The sequence below is a fragment of the Rana temporaria genome, chromosome 4, assembly GCF_905171775.1.
Source record: "Rana temporaria chromosome 4, aRanTem1.1, whole genome shotgun sequence".
Taxonomy (NCBI): domain Eukaryota; kingdom Metazoa; phylum Chordata; class Amphibia; order Anura; family Ranidae; genus Rana; species Rana temporaria.
Window position 1 is genome coordinate 124,323,028 of NC_053492.1, and position 22,478 is coordinate 124,345,505.

Here is a 22,478-nt window from a genome sequence, read left to right on the forward strand (position 1 = left end):
CCCCATTGGAAGATTTCCCCTCTATTACTTTTCTGAGGACAACCCAAAAATTCAAGTTAGACCTACCGGCATAGGTGTGCGCAGCCTGTAGCATTAGGGTATGCACCTGAAAGCTCAAAAACACGGTACCGATTTCTCACCGTGTTCATTCAGAAAGGGAAAGGGCCGGCAAATGACATTACCCCACTCATCCTGAAATATCATCTATGTGTGCCCACTGCAGTAGCCAATGGGAGAGAAGGGAAGCCAGCCATGCTGTGGGAGGGGACACTGGGCAGCAGGGGGAATCTGCACTGCAGGGAGTGATTATGGTGTGCCTGGGCACACCTGGCACACACTGTGCGCACGCCTATGCTTACCGGTAACTTGTTTTCAAAAAGTCTTTCAGGACAGCACCTTGAGAGATAGTGACTCCTCCCACCAACCATAGGAAACACCTTCTTCCTCCAGATCTTTAAAGGGAGGTAGCTCCCTTGCATACCTCAGTTGTATCAGAGAAACCTCTGGCCTCGGCTGGAACACAAACACATGCGTTAGTCACAGCATAGTATATCAAACCAATAGGGCGGGTCGTTGCTGTCCTGAAAGACTTCTGGAAAACAAGTTACTGGTAAGTCTAACTTGAATTTTCCCAAGGCGTCTTTTAGGACAGCACCTTGAGAGGATAAAAGAGACTTACCCCCTTAGGGTGGGACAACAGCCTGTAGGACCTTTCTGACAAATGCCTGGTCACTGGCAGATTTGAGGTCCAGTCTGTAATGCCGCATGAATGCGCGGAAGCTTTACCACGTTGCCGCTCTGCAAATTTGTTCAGGGTTGGCACCAGCTGTTTCTGCCCATGTGGTTGCAAGTACTCTCGCTGAGTGTGCCCAGATTCCTACTGGTGGCACCATACCTGCGTGAGAGTAGGCTTCCAGAATGGATAACTTTAACCATCTAGCTAACCTTTTTTGTTGCCTCCAAAAAGAAAAAATAATCACTCTATGCGTCTGAAGCTCTTTGTTATTTCTAGGTAGCATAACAAAGTCCTTCTAACATCTAACATATGGAAAAAAGTTTATATTTCCCCAGAGGGGTTTGCACAAAAAGTAGGTAGCACAATATCCTGGGAACGTTGAGGCTACCTTAGGTAAAATTTTGGGGTCTGTTCTTAGAATAATTCTATCCGAAAATAAAGATAAATAAGGCTCCCTTATTGACAGGGCATGTAGCTCAATGATCCTGCACACTGAATTTATAGCAACCAGGAACAGAGTTTTTAGGGTGAGATCTCAGAGATGCGTCTTCTAAAGGTTTGAACGGCGTTCCTTACAGGGATTGCAGAACTACAGAGAGATTCCATTTCGGGAAACTTCTAATCTGAGCCGGTCTAGACCTTGTAAGGGCTTTGAATAACCTAACTACTAGTGGATCGGAGGCCACGGATCTTTCTAGAAACACTGTTAGTGCAGCTACCTGTACCTTCAAAGTACCGATTGCCAGACTCTTATCTGCTCCCTCTTGTAAGAACTCCAAAATGGAACTAAGATTTTCCGGATTTTGAACAGATAAGTCACACCAGGAGTTAGAAACCTTCCACACCTTGGTGTATATGGCCCTTGTTACTTTCTTCCTGCTTTCTAGCAGTGTTGAAACAAAATGGTCTGAAAAACCTTTAAGAGTTGCCTTTCAGATACCAGGCTGCGAGGGAGAAACTGGACACATCTGGGTGATTTACAGGACCCTGTATCAATAGATCCTGCCTGAGAGGCAGATGCCAACATGACTTAGTCGCCATTCCCAGGACAGTTGAGAACCAAGCTCTCTTGGGCCAGAACGGGGTGATCAGGATGACCGGTACATTTTCCCTTTGAATTTTCCTTAGCACTAAAGGGATTAACTGGAACGAGGGGGGGGGGGCAAAGCAAAGGCGAAACCTCCAAGGATGCGCCAGAGCGTCTATTCCTATAGATCCGTCTAGTCTGTTTAGGGAAAATAATTGAGGTACTTATGCGTTTTCCCTTGAGGCAAACAGGTCCACCTCCGGTTGACCCCACTTGTTGGAAATCGCCACAAAGACCTCCGGGTTCAGTGCCCACGCCGACTCCCATACTGGATGTCTGCTTAAGTAATCCGCCACCCTGTTCAGGGACCACTTTAAACGGATTGCTGACAGTGACCGCAAGTTCTTTTCCGCCCACAGAAGGATTTCTGCTGCAAGAACTTGTAGAGGTCTGCTCCTTGTGCCCCCTTGCCTGTTTAGATATGCCACCACCGTGGCATTGTCTGTCAACACCTGTACATGATGATTCTGGACATCCAGAGTAAACTTTAGTAGAGCAAATGCAATCGCCCTTAGCTCTCTACAGTTCGAGGATCTTTTTGTTTCTTCTTTCCGCCAGGTCCCTTGGATGAAATTCTTTCCTAAGGGGGCTCCCCACCCCCACGCACTGGCATCTGTGGTCAGTCTCCTTTCTACTGGAAAGGACCACTCTAGACCCCTTGAAAGGACCTGCTAATCTATCCACCAATAGAGTGACCTCTTCACTCGAGATGGGATTTTTATCTGAGTGTCCAGGGATCTGAGACTGTGATCCCAAGACCTCAGGAGAAAGGTTTGTAGGCATCTGAAATGCAATCTTGCCCATTGAATGGACGGCATAGTTGAAGTCAGTTCTCCCAATGCCGACATTACTTGCCTTATTGTTCTAGACTGGTTGGACTGTAGTCGCGACACAGCGTCCTGTACTGTCTTTTTTCTCCTGGGGGAGAAACATTTTCTGGTTCACCGAACTGACTTGGTAACCCAAAAAAATGGATCTCCTGAGATGGAACTAGGGAGGACTTTTGTAGATTAAAAATCCAACCCAAATATTCCAGGTGGCTTTGTGCCTTGGACAGGTTGTCTAGTAACCTTTCTCTCGAGGGGGTGAAGAATAACAGGTCGTCTATATTCCCTGTAGACAAAGCAGGGCTAGGGCTTCCGCCATCACCTTTGTAAAAATCCGAGGTGAGGATGACAGCCGAATGGTAAGCCCCATACACACCATCAGATTATCTGCAGATTTTTGTCTTCAGATTTACCAAAACCATGTAGTACAAGGGCCTGCCTGATTGCATACAAATTGAAACTCTTAAGGTTTGACCTCCTATTAGATGGTTTTGGTAAATCTGCAGAAAAAAATCTGCAGATAATCTGATGGTGTGTATGGGGCTTTAGGACCCTGAATTGCAGATGATGTACTACTCGCTCCATCCTTACTGCCAACCTAAGGTACCTCTGTGACTGAGGGGAGATTGGGATGTGCAGATATGCATCCCTTAAATCTATTGATGCCATATAACACTCTGGCGTCAATAGATTTTTGAAAATATTGAGTCCATCTTGAACTTTCTGTATTTGACAGACTTGTTCAGAGGCTTCAAGTATAGAATAATTCTGAATTTTCCTGTTTTTTTTTTTTATCAGGAAGATGTGTGAATAGAACCCCAGTTGCTGCTCCTCTGGAGGTACCTCCTCTGGAGGTACTTGTACCACCACACCCTGTTAGATCAGCTCTCTCAACGAGGAATTTATGGCCAGGGATTTTCGGGGTCTTTTGGGGTATTTCTTATCAAAAACCTCTTTGGGGGGCCTCCGAGAACTCTATCATAACCCTGGGCTAGAGTGGTCAGGATATACTGATTGGATGTTACAGCCGACCACTGCGGAAGAAACTTTTGTAGTCTACCCGCACGGCTGAGTCATTGAGATTTCTCGTCTTGTGTAGGAGGATGGGAAGGGATTCCACCTTTTCCTTTGGCCTCCTTTGCGGCCAAATTCCTCCTACCCCCTTGGGGTTTGTTTTCTTTTTCATGAGCTTTTTAAGGTCTAAAAAAAACATTTTGGGGGTGGTTTCTCCTTTTTAACTGGAAAAGATTTTTTCCTGTCAGCCGTCCTGTCTAGGATACTCTCTAGATCAGGCCCAAAAAGAAGGTCCCCCGAAAAAGGAATCCCACAAAGTTTATTTTTTGAAGCTGCATCACCTGGCTTGATTGACTGCCATGATCATTTTAGTAAGAGATCCATGTGTTTGTCCATAGGATCTTTGAGAACCCCCATGTCTTCAAAAGACAGATCAGTGGACCTGGAAACCTGAAAGAAGGCTGCATCCAGTTTAGGGACCTTGTTCCACAGAGGGATCTTCCTCAAAAGGGAAACATCTTTTATGGGCTTTTGAGAAACACGTTTTATTTCTCTGGATCCTGCCATTCCTTCTTTATGACATCAGAAATGACCGATGGACTGGGAATGTCCGACCCTTGGGTTAACTTAGACCTGCATACATGCGGTCATGTAAACCTAAATCCTTCCTTTCCTCACTTAGGCCCAGAGTAACGTGAATGGCCCTAAGTAACCCATCCACGTCTTCTAGGGATAACTTGAATTTAGAAGGGGACACTACCGATTCCTCCCCTGAGTCCTCCAAATCCTCACTTGAAGGCACGTGGGACTGTCCTTCCCTGGTAGCAGGCTCTTCAGCTAGAGTTTCTAACGCTGGTATAGCCACAGACCCCTGGGAAGACTGAAGTGGAGGACTGAGTAGCAGTCGGGGTAACTAATGAGTCACGAACAGTTTGAATCGTGGCAAAAAGTTCTTTCCTTACAGAAGCAACCAACCAACTCCTCCCGTACTGAGGCCGATTCCTCCTGAACTAAAGAAGAAATGCAAGTGTTTCATAGAGCTTTCTTCCAATTCTCTCCCATCTTTGTCCTGCACGAAGGACATTTCTTTCTTGGGTCAGAACTCTTGGCCTGGAGAGAAGACAAAAAAAGGGAAGAGAGCCAGGTGATCCTTAACGAGACCCATTCTCTGTAGATGCATAGGAAGGAAATGTGAAACCCCAGTGCCCAGACAGGCCTTGCCACTAGGGGGTTAACTCTAGAAAAAAAGAAGGAGACTGGAAAAAAACACAGGTAAGGTATAGGCAGACTTACACTGCTGCCTCCTACCTGAGCCTTGCTGGTGCCTGTGCCTGTCCCCACCGCTGTAACCTCTGCGTCCTCCATTGCAGATGTACAGATCTCCACAAGTGGCTCACACGCCGTTTCCAGACTCCCACAGTGCCTCTGCACCGGACCAGAAATGGAAATAGGCCCCAGCCTCTGTCTTGCCTCTTCCCCTGGCGGTTGCGCCGGAAATGATGCTTGCGTTGACCCGGTGACCTGCTGTGTCAACTTGGACCACGCCAAAATGGCGGCAAGCACGCGCTGCCGTTCAGGCCACCAAGTGTTTTTGTCTCTCTCTGAGCACTAAGGGGGGGGAAAAGGATCCTGAATACTACCGCTGCCGTATTGGGTAAAACAGGAGGGCAGACGGTCTCATGGAGGAAAAAGTAAGAAGGATGCCAGTCTCCCAGGAACACCCGAGAGATATTGACTCCCCTCACCAAAGATGTTCTCTCCAGGCCGGAGGAAACACAAAAACAGGTATGCTAGGGAGGTACCTCCTTTTAAAGATCTGGAGGAAGAAGGCGTTTCTTATGGTTGGTGGGAGGTGTCACTATCTCTCAAGGTGTTGTCCTGAAAGACGCCTTTCGGAAATTTGGGATTTTTTTACTTTCACTTTTAATGACAACAGTAAACAGGAGGATGAAGAGAATGAATTTCCTTAATGGGGCACAGACAGCAAAAAAAAAAACCCGACAAGCATTCTAATCCCTCTCCACTCTATCCAAAACTAAAAGTTTGGGTTTTAGTTATACTTTAAAGGTGGATGATGTGCCCTCCAAGAAACACAGGAAAAAGGATTTATGGCATGTACAAAAATATCCCATTTTCTCTTTGGTGCAACAAAGGACACAGCTCTGCTTTTGATCTTCACCTACTCGGACATCCAAAAACAATGGGTAGGTAACAGAAAAATGGCAACTGATCACACACAGAATACTGACTCACTGTGGCCAAAACTAAAACCAGGTAATGCAATGACTTCAGCTTTGCTCTTCACCTGCAGAAGAGACATGTTTTACCCGCTCAACGATTAAGCCCAAGTGGCAAAACATGTCTACGGGACCTCTCTTGCAGGTGAAGAGCAGAGCTGAAGCCATCTTGCATTGCCTGGTTTCGTTTGGTCACAGTGAGTCTGCGCCCTGTGCAATTGGTTGCCATTTTTCTGTAGCATATTGTAGCCCAACAAGTTTTATACGATGTGAAAAAACAAACAATGACGGCGCAAAAGAGGGAGATTTGAACCACAATACCACAAAAAGTTGATAAATAAATTATAAAAAGGGAAAGGGAGGAAGGGAAACAAAAAGACCAGTAACTGGATAATAATAAAAAGGATGGTAATGAAAGTTCCAATATTTAAAGTTCGTAATATAAACCGTTCAAAATGACATATACACTGTGGCAGCACTTGAGAGTGAAGCAAGACTATGAAACAGACAAAAATACAATAATACAAAAGTGCAAATAAATAACTATTAATGAAAATATCAACTATATATAAAAAAATCAGATATGTGTGGAAAATATATATATGACTCAAATGATAAAAATAGGGGGAAAGAAAAGGGAAAATTATAAAGGGATTGATAAAAAAAAGGGAGATAAAAAAAAGGAGATAAAAAAAAAAAAAAGAGAAATGGACAACCATCATTACTACCATGTTTTGTATGTATATATGCAAGTCCATTACGAATATATATATATATATATATATATATATATATATATATATATATATATATATATATATATATATATATATATATATATATATATATATATATATATATATATATATATATATATATTCCCCACACATATCTGATTTTTTTTATATATAGTTGATATTTGAATTAATAGTTATTTATTTGCACTTTTGTATTATTGTATTTTTGTCCGTTATGGCCATTTCTTGGTATTTTGAGTTGTTGCTCTTTAAGTGTATGTTATGCAAGGCTCAGTATGTTTCCTTTCCTTTTTTCAAAAATTACTGGCCATTATCATTGCTTTCCAGCCCCATCTCGTTCTACAGAGCATATGTAAGTCTGCCAGTCTCCTCCTCCCATTAGATCTGATGAAAATGCGAAAGCATTGAAACGCGTCATCACTACGAGCCCCAGTCTGACGTCACTTCCTGTCGCCGAGAGCCGTGTGCGCTGCAGGACGAAAGCACGCCGCCGAACAGGTACTTCCGGGATTCGCTGTTTCCGCAGTGCTCTGCCTCGCTTCTTTCCTGGACAGCAACCAACAATATCTTCACCAGAAAAGCCACCATCATCGGCCAACGACCTACAGTGACTACACTTCCCCTTTTTATGAGCGCATTTTGTAATACTTTTTAGTGAGTAGCCATTTGGCCGTTTTAATTAATTAATACATTCCATATTATCAGACATACTGCACATAGTGGGCGCATTTTTTATTTTTGTTTATACGATGTGAACCTGTTCGTTACATGTCATGTTGATATCAGTGATCGGAGCATTAAAGCGATACTTTGTCTTGTTGGGGCAGCAAAATATGAACTGGAAAATCAGACTGGCCATCTCAAAGAAAATAGTCTGCCATCTGTCACCTGCAAAACTTTATGCCCAAAACTGGCATCAGCTGATACTGCCACATCCACCTTGTAAAACTCTGAAGGCAGGAATTGATGACCTAGTGGCTGCCTATATACCTGAATACTTGATGAAAGAAAGCCTAAAATGTATTTACCACTCTTAAAGTATCAGTCGACACGGCAAAAACATTTAATGTGGGCAATCTACAGACGACATTCAAATACACCCCAATCCCCTAACTGCATCCAAAGAATGTAAATCAGATTTCTTACAAAGGACTGTTTTTGGACAAAGCAAAAGCACAAGGCTTCTATTCAAGTACAAAATAACACCACTTCAGTAAAAAAAAAAAAAAAAAAAAAAAAAAAAAAAAAAAAAAGGATTCTTGGGCAACCTTTTCCTTATGAAGGACCATGATACCAGTGTCAAGACTCTACACACCAAGTATTGGATACCTAGAACTCCACTTTGAGACAGGTTTAGCAAAGGGATCTCCCTAGCATTCTCCAAAGGTGGTTTTTGTAACACTGACAATACAAAGTTAAGAATTCGTAGCGAAAAGTAGTGGCCTGGCTGAAGGGGCTACATGTGTTTTTCCCTGTATAATGGTGTAAAAAAGTGAAATTCACACTAAAGGATTCACAAATACTGCCAAAGCCGACACCTGACCATTAATGGTGCCTAAAGCCAAACACTGTTGCACCCAGCGCTGTAGAAAGCCATGAGACTGGCTGGTTTTCTCTTTCAATCGTTTTTATTACATTTTTTATTTCCAAGTAAAAGATACAAAGAACAATTATAATTTTTACATAATACTGCACACACAGTAAAGTAGGTACTCAAGAAGATCAAAATAATGGGGTTGGACCATTTATTGAGTCCAGTTGCATAAAATAGGGAAAACAAACTTTGTAAGAGAAAACTATGCACCAAAGTCTATCAGTATGGTGGTGAATATCCAGTCTTTATAGAAAAACAGCAGCTTATTAGTGACCATAATGATAATTTGAATTAGGAGATCAGATCACAGAATCAGACTGGCTCACACCAGCTCAATGATGTAGGGGCCCATCTAAAATAATTGCTTAACAGAGCCTGCGTTTAAAATATGTAAGACCCATGAGGCATAAGGCACCATCTTAAAGCGGAGTTCCACCCAAGCCTTGCAGCGTCACTGCCCGGTTCCCTACTGCGCATGTGCGAGTAGCGCTGCGCGTTTTCAGTGGGCACTGCTGTCTCCTGGGACCAGTGTGTTTCCCAGAAGGCAGCTTGGGGGTGACGGAAGTGGAGTGACTCCCATGGGAGTCTCTCCCCAGAAGTAGGTGCAGATACCTGTACAATGCTGGCACTATTACCAGAAGTAAAACAATGGGGAATGTAAACATTGTATGCAACAACCATATTTCAGGGGAAGCTTAATTGCTTTTTTTCTCCCTACAAATGTATAGTTAACCCTTATGTGGAACGTGTCAGTACAGGAATATGAAAGTTGCCTGTTTTTGAAGGTGCAAGCTACGGGGCTGTGATACTCATTTTTGTTTCACAACACAGTAATTTGTGAAACAGAAACAAACGTCCAGGTTGCAAGCTTCAACTTCGCTGGCTGCATATTTGCTTCAGTTAAGTGACTGTCTGGCACAGCAAGGATGTGAATGATAGCTTTGAGGCTTGAACCTTAAACAAGTCCGCTACTAAATTTCTCTTGATAGGTGCCCATTAAAGATATTATATATATATATATATATATATATATATATATATATATATATAATAAGAATGTATACATACACACATCTCAAAACAATAAAAAGGTGTTAATACTGAACAGTCCTCATACAAAATAGCAAAGTTTGCACTAAACCAGGTGAATGCTGCACTGCATAGGACACTGAACACCATAAAAAGGGAAAAGAGAAGAACTTACTTTATCAAAAAGAGGGTAATAAATACTGATTTTAGGGTACTCCGTGAACTTTATGTGCAGAGCAGTGGCATTCTCAATAAAAGGATTGGTCCGGACAGTTCCCATTGGATTCAGCATTTCTTCAAGTTCATCTAAAAGGGTATTGAGAAATTAGTGAACTTATGCAAACAAACGCGTTGAATGTACTTATCTGCAAACTTTTCTTACCAGGAAATGAAGACCAGCTATGCAGGACATGTTCACCCGTCTTCAGCTGTCCTTTATAATCAAACACCATAGTGTTCACCCAAGCCACAGGGGAGTGCTGTGAAGGGCAATGCCATTGGTTAGCAGGGATAAACATATCTGTGTAGCTTTAGATCTTAATCACACAATCAATTAAATAAAAAATACTTTCCTGTAGGGGACAGTCCACCCAAAAGCGGTCATTTCGTTTAAGTAATTCTGTAAATAATATTTTTCATTGCTGAAGGAGTCGCATGCGTTTACAAAACAAAACCTGCCAACTTAAAGCGGCAGTAAACCCATCGATCTAACAGTTTCAAAAAGCAGTTACATTTCCGGCATGCCGGCAGTGCCAACTGTCACATTGGTTGTGCTCTCAACCAAACTGTCAAACCATCCAATGGCTGGTGCCATAACTGATCACATGTGCAGCATCATGGCAGTTGAAGATTAAACATAGGCCAAGATGGCAGCTTCCTTGCCTGAAAATGATAGGTGGGTTTACTTACACTTTAACCTCCACTATGCCTAGTGCGGAAGATATACTATTGAGCGCGCAACTGGAACAATTTTTCCTGGTGCCTCCATAGCAGCATACTAGTGATAGAGCTCCGCCTCGACTCCTCCCTCAGGACTAGTGAATAGAATAAATTAAAGGCATAGCCCCTCCCCCAACATTCTCCTTTTGTTCCTCCATACCTTCTTGTACTGGTGAAGAGTAGAAGTATGTCCATACCTCTGCAGTCGGCAGCGTCCGCCGGGTTTAGCCTTTCCCGGGCGCAGTCCCTGTTCTTGGGCCGCTATTAGCGCTAATAAGCTGGGAGACCCCTCTGTGGATCTGTTGGGGTCGCATCGCAGAGTTTCCTCATAGGAACGCAAACTGCCAGGAGCACCTATGAATGACATGGAAGCTGCGGAAGGATCGGCTCCACTATCCCAGGCCAGACTTTTCTTTCCCTTTTTGTTTCATTTCTGCTGTGTTGTATATATGTTTTTCTTTTTTAAATTGTAATGCTGTGTAAAAAAAAAAAAAAAAAAACCTGGACTTTCAAAGAGTAGGTGCCCTGTCGATTTGACAGTCTGGGGGGTCTGCCCTGTGTCAGGTATCACTGGAGGCAGCTGGTCCGTCATTATGGCAGGGGGGGGCCGCTCTGGTCAGCGCCCACACTGTTGGTGCTTTTGCACCTACATTCTCTGAGGATCCCGGCGCCCTGATACAGTACTTCCTGTGTCACGGGCGCCGGCGCTTCTGCGCATGCGCGGCGCGTGTGCGGCGCATGCGCGATGACGACGCGGGACACGGCGGCCATTTTGGATTCTGGAAACAGGGCTCTTTTGCCCTTGTTTCCAGTCTTTTGGCTGGGGGCGGATCCTGGGGAAAGGCTTTCCCTCAGGAAAGTTTAAAATAAAGACCTAGACAGGGCTTGGCTGTTTGCTGCAGTAACGGATGCTAAGCCCTGCTAGGTTTTCAGCCCCAAAATTGTTGGTAAGTAGGGAGGAGATGGGGGGGGAAAGTGCCAGCATAGCAGCACCTGTCTGAAGATTGCAGACAGGTGCCTTTCTTGTCCTTTGTTCCACGTATTATCATTATTATTATTAATTATTATTATTATTATTTATTTATTTTTTGCGGCCTCTCTACGCCTTTTTTGCAGCCGATCCTTCCGCCCAAGCTCTACAATGAGTCATTCGCCGCGTAACAAAGATCCTCACACCATTAGGTATGGACCAACGATACGTGAGTATTTAAAAAAAAAAAAAAGTGCCCTCACTGTTTTCTGACGTGAGTTCCTTACACCGTAGCCCTGCCCACTCCAAGAGGACCAGAAAGTCATCAAGATCTCGCGATAATGACAGCCCTGACCGCAGATCGGGTTCCTCGCGACACCGGTCCCACTCAAGGCGAAGATCCAGATCTCCACGCCATGGATCACAGAGGTCAAGATCCAGGGGTCATGACCACTCTCCATCTTCTAGAGGCCAAAGAAGGAAGAAGTGTTGGACATGCGGGGCTACGCCACTACCCGACAAGGTAGTTTGTAAGGACTGCTTTACGGACTATGCGTCCAACCGCGAGCAGGAAAATCGGCAGGCAGTAGAACTGCTGGACAAAGCCATGAGGGACTCCTTCTCCAAGCTCTTGGCTTCTGTCCCTGTTCAGCCGACCTCGCAGGTACCACAGACTCAGAATGTGGAGCCCAGTCTCCCAGGGCCCTCAACAGTCGGGCAACCTGTACTACCGACTGATTGGTCAGGCAGAGACTCCTCACCCGGAGATGACTCGGAGTACTCAGCAGAGGAGTCAGAACCCTCAGGGTTCAGCTTTTCCCTGGTAACCCCGTTTATCCAGGCAGTAAAGTCAGCAATCTCCTGGAAAGAGGCGGATGATCCCCCTCAAGAGGCGACAAGCTATTTTCCCTTTCTCAAGAGGAAGCAGATTCTTTTCCCATTAATGGGGGAGATTAGCCAGGTCATTCTCAACGAATGGGCAAAGCCTGATAAAAAGTTCTCCTTGACCCGGCTCAACAAGGTGTATCCCTTACCAGAGTCTGGAACACAGGCACTAAACTCCATGCCTGTGGTGGATGCATCAGTGGTACGCCTTGCCAAAAACGTGACCTTACCAATGGAGGATTCCACCTCCTTCAAGGATCCCCTAGACAGGCGTATTGACCTAGAACTAAAGAGGAGCTACTTGGCGGCAGGAGCGGCCTGTAAACCGCCATCGCCCTCACGTCAGTCTCTAATGCCATTAGGTCATGGACGGATAACATTGAGACTGCTTTGCGTCAGAACGTCCCAACAGAAGACGTAATAAAAGCTTTAGAGGAACTCAGGCTATCAGCAGACTTTGTCGGAGTCGCTGCCATTGATACCATTAGATGCTCGGCGAGATCTATGTTACACTCCGTGATGGCAAAAAGGGCCTTATGGCTGAAACCTTGGTCAGCTGATCTTTCATCCAAACAGAGCTGGTGCAAGATTCCCTTTGATGGGAAGGCGCTTTTTGGAGATAAGATGGATAATGCAATCTCTAGGCTGTCAGGAGGGAAGTCTGGTATGCTCCCACAAGATAGGAGAACACGAAGATTCAGAGGCGGTCCCTCTAGGTTCCGCCGCTCAGATTCTAGGGACTTCAGAAGTGCGGGTCAATTCAGAGGAAGACCTTGGAGAGGCACTCAGCAATCCTTCTTGAACAGGAAGATGAAAGCCCCACCGGCTCCTCAGGAGCAAAAGCAGTCCTTTTGACGTCGAGCCATCCCTGACACTCCCGGTGGGAGCCAGGCTAAAGCATTTCATCTCAGCCTGGGCCACCCATTGCCAGGACCCCTGGGTTCTGTCCACTATCCAATGGGGGCACTCTTGGAAGTTTTTTCAAACTCCACCTCGGAGCTCGTTCAAGAGATCGGAAATTCCATCTTCTCCCTTGAAAGCTCAAGCTCTAAAAGACTTTTTAGTGTCACTCCAGCGTCAGGAAGCAGCCATTCCTGTGCCCTTGGCAGAGCAATTCACGGGTTTTTACTCCACCTTATTCCTCGTCCCCAAGAGGACAGGCGGATGGAGACCTGTGATAGACCTGAAGAGGCTCAACCGGTATATTCACACCGAGAGCTTCAAGATGGAATCCTTGCAGACAATAATCCAGGCAGTTCAGCCGTTGGATTGGATGATCTCTGTCGACCTCCAGGACGCATACCTGCATGTTCCAATCCAGCCGAAAGTCCAGAAATACCTGAGATTTGCAGTGGGTCATACTCATCTTCAATTCCAAGCTCTACCCTTTGGACTGTGCACCTCTCCCAGGGTATTCTCCAAAATCCTATTGTCTGCCCTAGCCCCCCTGAGGGAGAAGGGCTTAAGGGTGTATCATTATCTAGACGACATCCTACTCCTTGCAAGCAGCCCAGAGCAACTGATGTGCCATCGAACCATTCTGCTCCAAACTCTAAGGGAGTTAGGGTGGTTAGTCAACCTAGACAAGAGCCAACTCACACCAACTCAACAGATGGTCTACTTGGGCGCAGCATTCAACACCCTGAGGGGTACAGTGTCGTTGCCACCGCCAAAGAGGGAGATTATCATTCAGAAAATGATCAAAACCATCCAGAGTCCGGTTTTAACAGCCTCACAATGTCTGAGCCTCATTGGCACTATGTCTGCCTGCATCCCCATGGTCCCAGGGACCCATTGGCACCTGAGATTCTTTCAGACTGGTTTCTTGGCGCAGTGGAGGAAACGTCGACTGTCCCAGACGATCCTGATCACAGGACTGATGCGAAAGAGTCTTCAATGGTGGACAGAACCAGAGAACCTCTCCAGACCCCGTCACTTGGGGTCCCTACATTGGACCACAATTCCGTCCGATGCGAGCGGACAGGGCTGGGGAGCCCACTGCGGGGAATCCAAGGTACAGGGGAAATGGTCATTCTCCACCCAAGGCGTAGTGTCCAACATCCTAGAATTGAGGGCAGCCTTTATGGCACTAACTTCCCTGACATCCCAAGTCAAGGGTCAGAGGATTCTGCTTCGCCTGGACAACAGGGCAGCGGTTGCGTATCTGCAGAAACAGGGGGGCACACGCAGCAGATCGCTCCTCAAGGAAGTAGAGCCGATCATGCTTTGGGCAGAGAAGAACCTCCTGGACCTTCGAGCAGTATACCTCCCAGGCAAGCTGAATACGGAAGCAGACGCATTGTCCAGAAGATTCTGCGACAACAACGAGTGGGCGCTCCACCCACGGGTGTTCCGGCAGATTGCCAACTCTTGGGATCCCCCACAGGTGGACCTGTTCGCCTCTTCGGAGAACACCAAGCTGGACAGGTTTGTCTCCAGGTTTCCACATCCGCAAGCCGAAGCAGTGGATGCTCTGACATGCCCATGGAGTTTCTCCACGGCATATGCCTTCCCTCCGCGGTCACTGATACTCAAATTTCTTCTGAGGTTACTCAGGGAATCAGTGCAGGTACTGACGATACTCCCGTACTGGCCGAAGAGACCTTGGTTTCCACTTGCCATGCGTCTCAGTGTGAATCCACCAATCAAGATCCCAGCATTCCCTCAACTTCTGCTGCAGGGCAAACTGCTTCACCCAAACCCTCAGAGGTTGGACCTTCGAGTCTGGAAGTTGAGAGGCGAAGGTTCGAGTCCCTAGGCTGCTCGTCAGGGGTCATCTCAACCCTCTTAAAGGCCAGGAAACCCACAACGAATAATATATATTCAAAGATCTGGGATAAGTTCGTGTCCTACGCAGTCGATAACGGCTTTGATCCTATCGTCCCCTCTACAAACCATGTATTAGGTTTCCTTCAGACAGGACTTGACCTAGGCCTTAGTCTAAGCTCCCTCAAGGTTCAGGTAGCAGCAATCTCAGCCGCAACCAGTAAAAGGTGGGCAGAAGATCCTTTGCTAGTTATCTTCTTTAAAGGCGTCCTAAAGATCCGTCCGCCTGCTAGACGATCCTTCCCTAAATGGGATCTGTCTCTGGTCCTCGAGGCTCTGTCAATCCAACCTTTTGCTCCAGTAGAACAAATAACCCTTTGGAACCTAATGCTGAAAACAACGTTTCTGCTAGCCATCACCTCCGGTAGGAGGATCTCAGAACTCCACTCCTTAGGAATTGGGGAAGACCACATCTCTTTCTTCCCTGACAGGGTAGAACTTCGCCCACTCAGAGGGTTCATGCCGAAGGTCGCCTCTACAAGCCACCTGTTGGAACCTTGGGCTCTACCAATATTTGCAGATACTGATACAGAAACCTGCCACGAACTAGATGTGTCCAGAACACTCAAGGCCTATCTAGAGGCCACCGGCTCCTTCAGAACCTCGGAGAGACTGTTCATCATACCTTTTGGTAAACACAGGGGCAAGGAAGCCTCCATCAGGACTCTGGCATCATGGGTTGTGAAGCTGATACAGAGGTCCTACAGGGCGAAGAATATGGAGCCTCCATCTCGAGTGAATGCTCATTCCACTAGAGCAGTCGCTACTTCCTGGGCAACAAGGGCTAACGTATCGCTGGAGACGGTGTGCAGGGCAGCCACCTGGTCGTCTCGTAACACGTTTCTCAGGCACTACCACATTGACCCAGGAGCTCTCACAACGGTGGAGTTCGGAAGAAGGGCAGTTCAGGCTGCTATGTCCTCTTCTAATTAAAAACTCTTATTGTTAAGCATTATCCCACCCGCGTCAAGCTAGTTATTTATCACTAGTATGCTGCCATGGAGGCACCAGGAAAACGGAAAATTGTATCATACTTACCAGTAATTTTCCTTTCCTGGTGCCTATCCATGGCAGCATACGCTCCCACCCTCGGTATTCTATAGTACGGAGAATGTTGGGGGAGGGGCTATGCCTTTAATTTATTCTATTCACTAGTCCTGAGGGAGGAGTCGAGGCGGAGCTCTATCACTAGTATGCTGCCATGGATAGGCACCAGGAAAGGAAAATTACTGGTAAGTATGATACAATTTTCCGTTTTTTGTGCTTGTGTCTTTTTTCAACCAGACTAACCATAACAGGGAGGTGAAACACTTGCCTACTTGCATGTAAAGCTCCCTCACTTGCCTGACTGAGCCAACAGGCAAGGAAAGGACACATACAAAACAGGCTGTGTTCTCAGACATGTTCTTAACACATTTTAAAGCGGTTTGCCCTTTAAAATAAACTAAAAGGTAGTGGAATATTTAAAATGTTATGTGCCAATAATAAAAAGGGGTTGCTTCTCTAGAAATAACCCTACACCCACTGAAAGAAAGGCTTCTGTCTAAGGTTCCTATGGGTTTCCAGCATAAGACTCTACAAATAATGATAGCCAATAGTCCTTGTGTTTTTGTTGCGCACTCCAGAGACCACTGCCATGTCAAAATAACTTTTATATCACATAACTGACTACACTTCCTCGTATCAACTTTCTAATCTCATTGTTGAGCATCGATTAAATATTTGCGAATATAATAGCAAATAGATTTTCCAAGGTAATAAAAGGTTAATAAAGTTGAACTCAAAAATAGCGAGTTTAATGCATTAAATAATTTTAAGCCTCTACTGAATTAACGTAAAATTGATTTAGTATCAGGCTCTTGTAATCCCAAATACAGGAGAGCTCAGATTAGGGAAACCAGGCAGTAGTAAAAAAAACAAAAAAAACAAAAAACAAAACAACCACACACACACACACACAACATTAATTTTTTTTCTAAAAACTAGTTTAAAAACACCTGGATTTTTACTTGCAATACCCTGTACAGCAGAACTCAGACTAGGTTAAACACACACAAGGAACCAGCACAGTTGTGCTGTGGTGCCAATATGGAATGTGTGGACAGGAGGAAAGAGCAGAATGATATAGATGAGCTAATGAGTCTGATGCTTCTCCTTCAGTGCCCAATGGCAGACAGGGGGCAGGAACAAGCTGTATTATTTAACTGCAGCAGAGAAAAAAGTCAGGACACCAGGTTGTGATGTACGGTTGGGTGTATAATTTTTAGGAAATACTATTTGGCAGGTAAAACTCTTGTATACATATCTTTGCAGTTTCTCTGAAATCCAGCTTTATCATTATAAACCTATCTGATGCACTTTAGGTTCCAACCTTCACCTGATGCCGTCATATGATTAAAAGCTGGTAGACAATACAAATACTTATCTTGGAGTCCTGCAGGTATGTGTCACACAAATTTACTTTGATGACTGGGATTTGCTTGCTGCCATACCCAAGCCACCCAGTCATTGGAATAGACACTAAATTGTCAAAAGTATTGGGATGCCTGCTTTTACACACACATGAAATTTAATAGCGTCTTAGTCCGTAGGGTTCAAAATTGAGCTGGCCCACTTTTTTCAACTATAACAGCTTCAACTCTTCTGGGAAGGCTGTCCACAAGGTTTAGGAGTGTGTCTATGAGAATGTTTCATAATTCTTCCAGAAGTGCATTTGTGAGGTCAAGCACCGATGATGAAGGGGAAGGTCTGGCTCGCCGTCTCCACTCTAATTCATCCCAAAGGTGTTCTATTGGGTTGCGGCCAGGAATCTGTACAGGCCAGTCAAGTTCCTCCACCCCAAACTCGCTCATCCATGTCTTTATGAACCTTGCTTGTGCACGGGTCCAAATCATTTGGTGGAGGGGGGATTATGGTATGGGGTTTTTCCGGTGTTGGGCTTGGCCCCTTAGTTTCAGTGAAGGGAACTCGGCGTCAGCATACCAAGACATTTTGGACAATTTCATGCTCACAACTTTGTGGGAATAGTTTGGGGATGCCCCCTTCCTGTTCCAACATGACTGTGCATCAGTGCACAAAGCAAAGCCCATAAAGACCTAGATGAACAAGTTTGGGATGGAGAAACTTGACTGGCCTGCACAGAGTCCTGACCTCAACCTGATAGAACACCTTTGGGATGAATTAAAGCAGACACTGCGAGCCAGGCTTTCTCATGCAGCATCAGTGCCTGATCTCACAAATGTGCTTCTGGAAGAATGTTCAAACATTCCCATAGACACATTACTAAAGCTGGTGGACAGCCTTCGCAGAAGAGTTGAAGCAGTGATAGCTGCAAAGAGTGGGCCAACTCAATATTAAACCCTACAAAGACTTATGCCGCATACACACCATCACTTTATGTGATGAAAAAAAACGACACTTTCTGTGAAGTAAAAAATGACGTTTTTGAAACTTCAATTTTCAAAGACGAAGTTGCCTACACACCATCGTTTTTCTCACAATGTTCTTGCAAAGTGAGGTTACGTTCCACCACGTTTTACCATTGAAGCTTGCTTCATAAGTAGCTTCTGGGCATGCGTGGATGAAAAAACGTCTTACAAAACGACGTTTTTTGCTACACACGGTCAATTTCTGTGAAGTAAAAAGTGCACTTTTGAAAAACGACACATAAAATTGAAGCATGCTTCAATTTTTTTTGGTCGTTTTTTACAAGACATAAAATGACGTTTTCCCCCACACACAGTCAATTAAAGTGACGTTTTTAAAAACGTCTTTTTTTCATCACATAAAGTGATGGTGTGTACGCGGCATAAGACTGGGATGCCATTAAAGTTCATGTGCGTGTAAAGGCAGGCATCACAATACTTTTGACAGTAATATATATATATATATATATATCTCATTTAATGCTTTAGCTCTCTCCTTCTATCCTCCAGTGACAAATATAACATAAGCTAATTAAATGCACAGTAGGAAATCCAATCACATAAACAGGGTAGTCTTATTACTGTGTTACAGTAGCCATGAAATGCGATTGCATTATACTAGCGATAAAGTGATTGGACCTGCAAGGACAAGGTGACTGATCAAATATTTTTCCAACTAATTAATTTTCACAAATATGTATGCTTGGATTCTCCAGACATTCCCCTTATCTTATGAAGGGAAACAGAAAAATGTTTTTCAAGACTGAATGGCTAGTATTCTATGTGTAGCTCTGCTGGCATCCACAGACTTCAGTATCTCAGAACACTGAATGAATGATGTGGCTGGGGAACAGAGCCCGCCATGGACGTGTTTTTTTTTTTTTTTCTATTCTGTGCAATGAGCAGGGGGAGAGAATCCCCCGCTTGCCTCTAAAAACAGGAGATTGGGGGTGGCATGGGCGTTACAAAAGATGAACCTATAAATAAAAGTTAAACACCTAAGTGTACAAACAAGTCAAGTACCATTTTCCCAGCTTTCTTAATGGTCTGGTACTTCGGATTGGATGCTTTATTGCCTTTCTTGTTCTTGGTCTTGTCTAACACATTGTGGATAGACAAACAGAGACGAGCCATCCGTGGCAGGTCACATATATAGATCTCAAATTCAAATGTCTCGCTCCATAGATGATCATTTTTGCCTGGCAGTTCAGGACTCATAATGGGTTTACACAGCAATTCAGTGCCATGGAACAGGCCAGCCCGTACCACAACCTGCAGACACACAAGAGAATATGACAAATGTTACACATAATGCATTTAGGTTGTGATGCAAAATACATTTGTTCACAATGAAAATTTAGGAAAACAGAATCAAATAAAAATGCCAATTCATGTGAAAAAATTTACATAGACAGAATGTAATCCAACAAGGAAACATGCTATAAAGAAGCTCCTAAAAACATTTTATTTAAGATTTAGATCATGTGTAATTCTATTTTTGGTATAGTGCCTCTTAAACTCTCATTAGCACCAGATTCAATACCATAGTATTCTGGTTAGCACCCCTATTCATGTGCTGCCTTAGCCCTACTGATAATTACCACTAATGCTGCTACAATATCTTATCAGGAGAAGCAGGGGAAAATTGAGAAGCACCAAAACAATTGGAGCATCCAATGCTCATGTGTAATTAGCCAGAAACTTAACTTGGAGGAACTTCAAATCTCATAATAAATTAAAAAGCTTAGCATGAACTTTGCCAGAAAATGCAACACTAAAGCCTTTGTAATAACAAACTTGTTTGGAGGGCAAAATTAGTTAAAACATTTCCAAAATTAGTGGTGCTCTTTTTTCCAGAAATATGATCAATTGTCTTCATCCAGAAGTACAAGAATAACATCAGGTCCAGAATTCAGTTTAATAAAGCAAAACTACAGACAGGGAACCAAATAAAATATTTGTCAATTCTCTTATGTGCAAGAATATGCAATAATTGGTAAATCTGTTCCATCAATCTTGAGATTCACTCACTTCCGCGTCACATCATAGTTCAGCCCCTGTCACCTAGAAGATGCGGATGCTGCCAATGCCTGGATAGTAACTAGGACTACGACATTCAAGGAGGGGGGGGGGGCACTGTGCTATGGAATTTACTCATTTTGAAGTAGTCAAATTTTTGCTGGCAAGTTCAGATCCCTATTGCAAGTCAATAAAATGTGGTTTACTGTAAGGAAAAAGAGTTTGCATTCAAAAAGCCAAGTTAAGACTTAGGCCCCATACTCACGACCAAACATGTCTGCTGAAACTGGTCCGCGGACCAGTTTCAGCGGACATGTTCGTTCGTGTGTAGGCAGTAACGGACAGGATTCCAGCAAACATTCGTCGGCCAGACCGTTTTCCAACGAACAACTGTTTCCTGGTCTTGCTTTAAAACAGTCTGCTGGAATCGTGTCCGTCAGACATGTTCGGTCGTCTGTACACAAAAGCAGCGTACAAAAACCCCGCGCATGCTCAGTCCAAATGAGGAGACGGGAGCGCTCGTTCAGGTAAAACTCGCGTTTGTTTGGGATATGGCACATTCGTCATTATAAACCTTTTATTTTAGCAAGAGAACAATGTCTTAAAAAGGCGCACTAAACCACAGTTTCTTGCCTCGTTTTATTAATTCTTCTCTTGCTATAATAACCCCGTTCTCTTGCTGATGCAATTTCAATAGAGTTGTCCCATACTGAAATGTCAATTTCTTGCTTGTGATGTAATCTTTTAATAATGTTTTCTATGCCAGACGTGTGTTTTGGTTGGTGGTCCTCCATAATTTATTGTAGTCATTTTTGTAAAGGAATGTGCATCTTTTTAATTTTTTATGTTGTTTCTAGTTATGTCACCATTTTTTTTTTTTTACATGTTTTTTTTTGTTAATTTTTTTTTTTTTTTTTTTTGTGTTTCATTTGAGAATATTGAACCATATTGGCACACCAAATGTCCCCCCCCCCCCAAGGAGTGTGTCCTTTGTAAATGACACATTGTATATTTATTAAAGGTTTGCTGCCTAATAATCCCCACAGTATAACAAACAATAGACATGTTTTCAAATGAAAGCAAAAAGCCTTTTATTTTGGCAAATGTCATCCCAAAAATTAAACAGAACGGCAGCACTAGAATCGATAGCAAAGTATATGCAAACTGGCATTTCCAACATGGTGAAGGAGAAACTTCCAAGCCTCAGGAGCCAAACACAAAAATATGAAGCAGCAGCACAGAAACAAAGGAACCCAAACTGTGGTAGTCCAAACAATATGTCCTTTATGTGGAAGGAAATGGAAGGCAGAAATCAATGTTTCCTCCTCTTTCCAACCTTCCCTACAGGCAGCCTTCCAGCGGATCTAACACGGGGTTCTTGCAGGTGGGGTCGATGTGGCAGCAGGAGGATGGTGTTCCGCAAGCCGGGCCGGGTCACATAGCCCAGTGTCTGGGGTCAGCAGGCCCTTCTGCATCCACCAAAGGACCTGGTTCATCAGGGCCTTTGCCAGTCTTCTCTGGTCCTCCTCCCCTTCATTCAAATCGTGTGCCAAGGAGGCACTGAAGGCCTCTGTGGGGTTGAGGGGGCCCTCATGATGGCGCTTGCCTCCTGTATCATGCGGAGGCTTGCCTCCTCCACAGGCCTCAACTGCCTCCTTCGGCCTGATGGCCTCACCTGGGGGGGAGAAGACTGGCTGGTGGTGGTTCTCCTGGCCGGGGGGACCTGCTGCAGGCCACTGGGCCCAGCCTCCTCCTGGCTGCCACTGACCCCGGCCTCCTCCTGGCTGCCACTGACCCCGGCCTCCTCCTGGCTGCCACTGACCCGGCCTCCTCCTGGCTGACAGACACCTGAGGATCTGCCACCTCCTGGCTGATCTCTTCTTCCTGTGTGGGAAAAAAATGAAATTTTTTACAATTTCGCTAAATAAAACCACACTCATTTTCATGTTTTTCATTTAGTATTTTCTGTTCATTATTACTTGAATACACTCTACTTCTGACCCCTGCAGTTGTCATCCCTGACACCTATTTGTCTGTACACCTTTTTTTTTGCTTTTTCCCAGCTTGGCTTTTCTTTTACAATATCAAATCATTAATCCACCAAGAATTATTTACGCCAGAAATATAGAGGA

At 44.5% G+C, this 22,478-nt stretch overlaps 1 protein-coding gene across 3 annotated transcripts in view; it reads right to left on the reverse strand.

Moving 5' to 3' along the window:
* The window catches only part of PIK3CB (phosphatidylinositol-4,5-bisphosphate 3-kinase catalytic subunit beta), a 266,552-nt gene that overhangs the window by 66,030 nt on the left and 178,044 nt on the right, over window positions 1-22,478 (reverse strand). For all 3 annotated transcript variants that reach the window (XM_040349021.1, XM_040349020.1, XM_040349022.1), the window contains 3 exons: window positions 19,351-19,599; window positions 9,665-9,761; window positions 9,458-9,588 (listed from right to left, as the gene is read on the reverse strand). In XM_040349021.1, coding sequence (XP_040204955.1) covers window positions 9,458-9,588; window positions 9,665-9,761; window positions 19,351-19,599 — 477 coding nt within the window. The remainder of the gene's footprint in view (window positions 1-9,457; window positions 9,589-9,664; window positions 9,762-19,350; window positions 19,600-22,478) is intronic.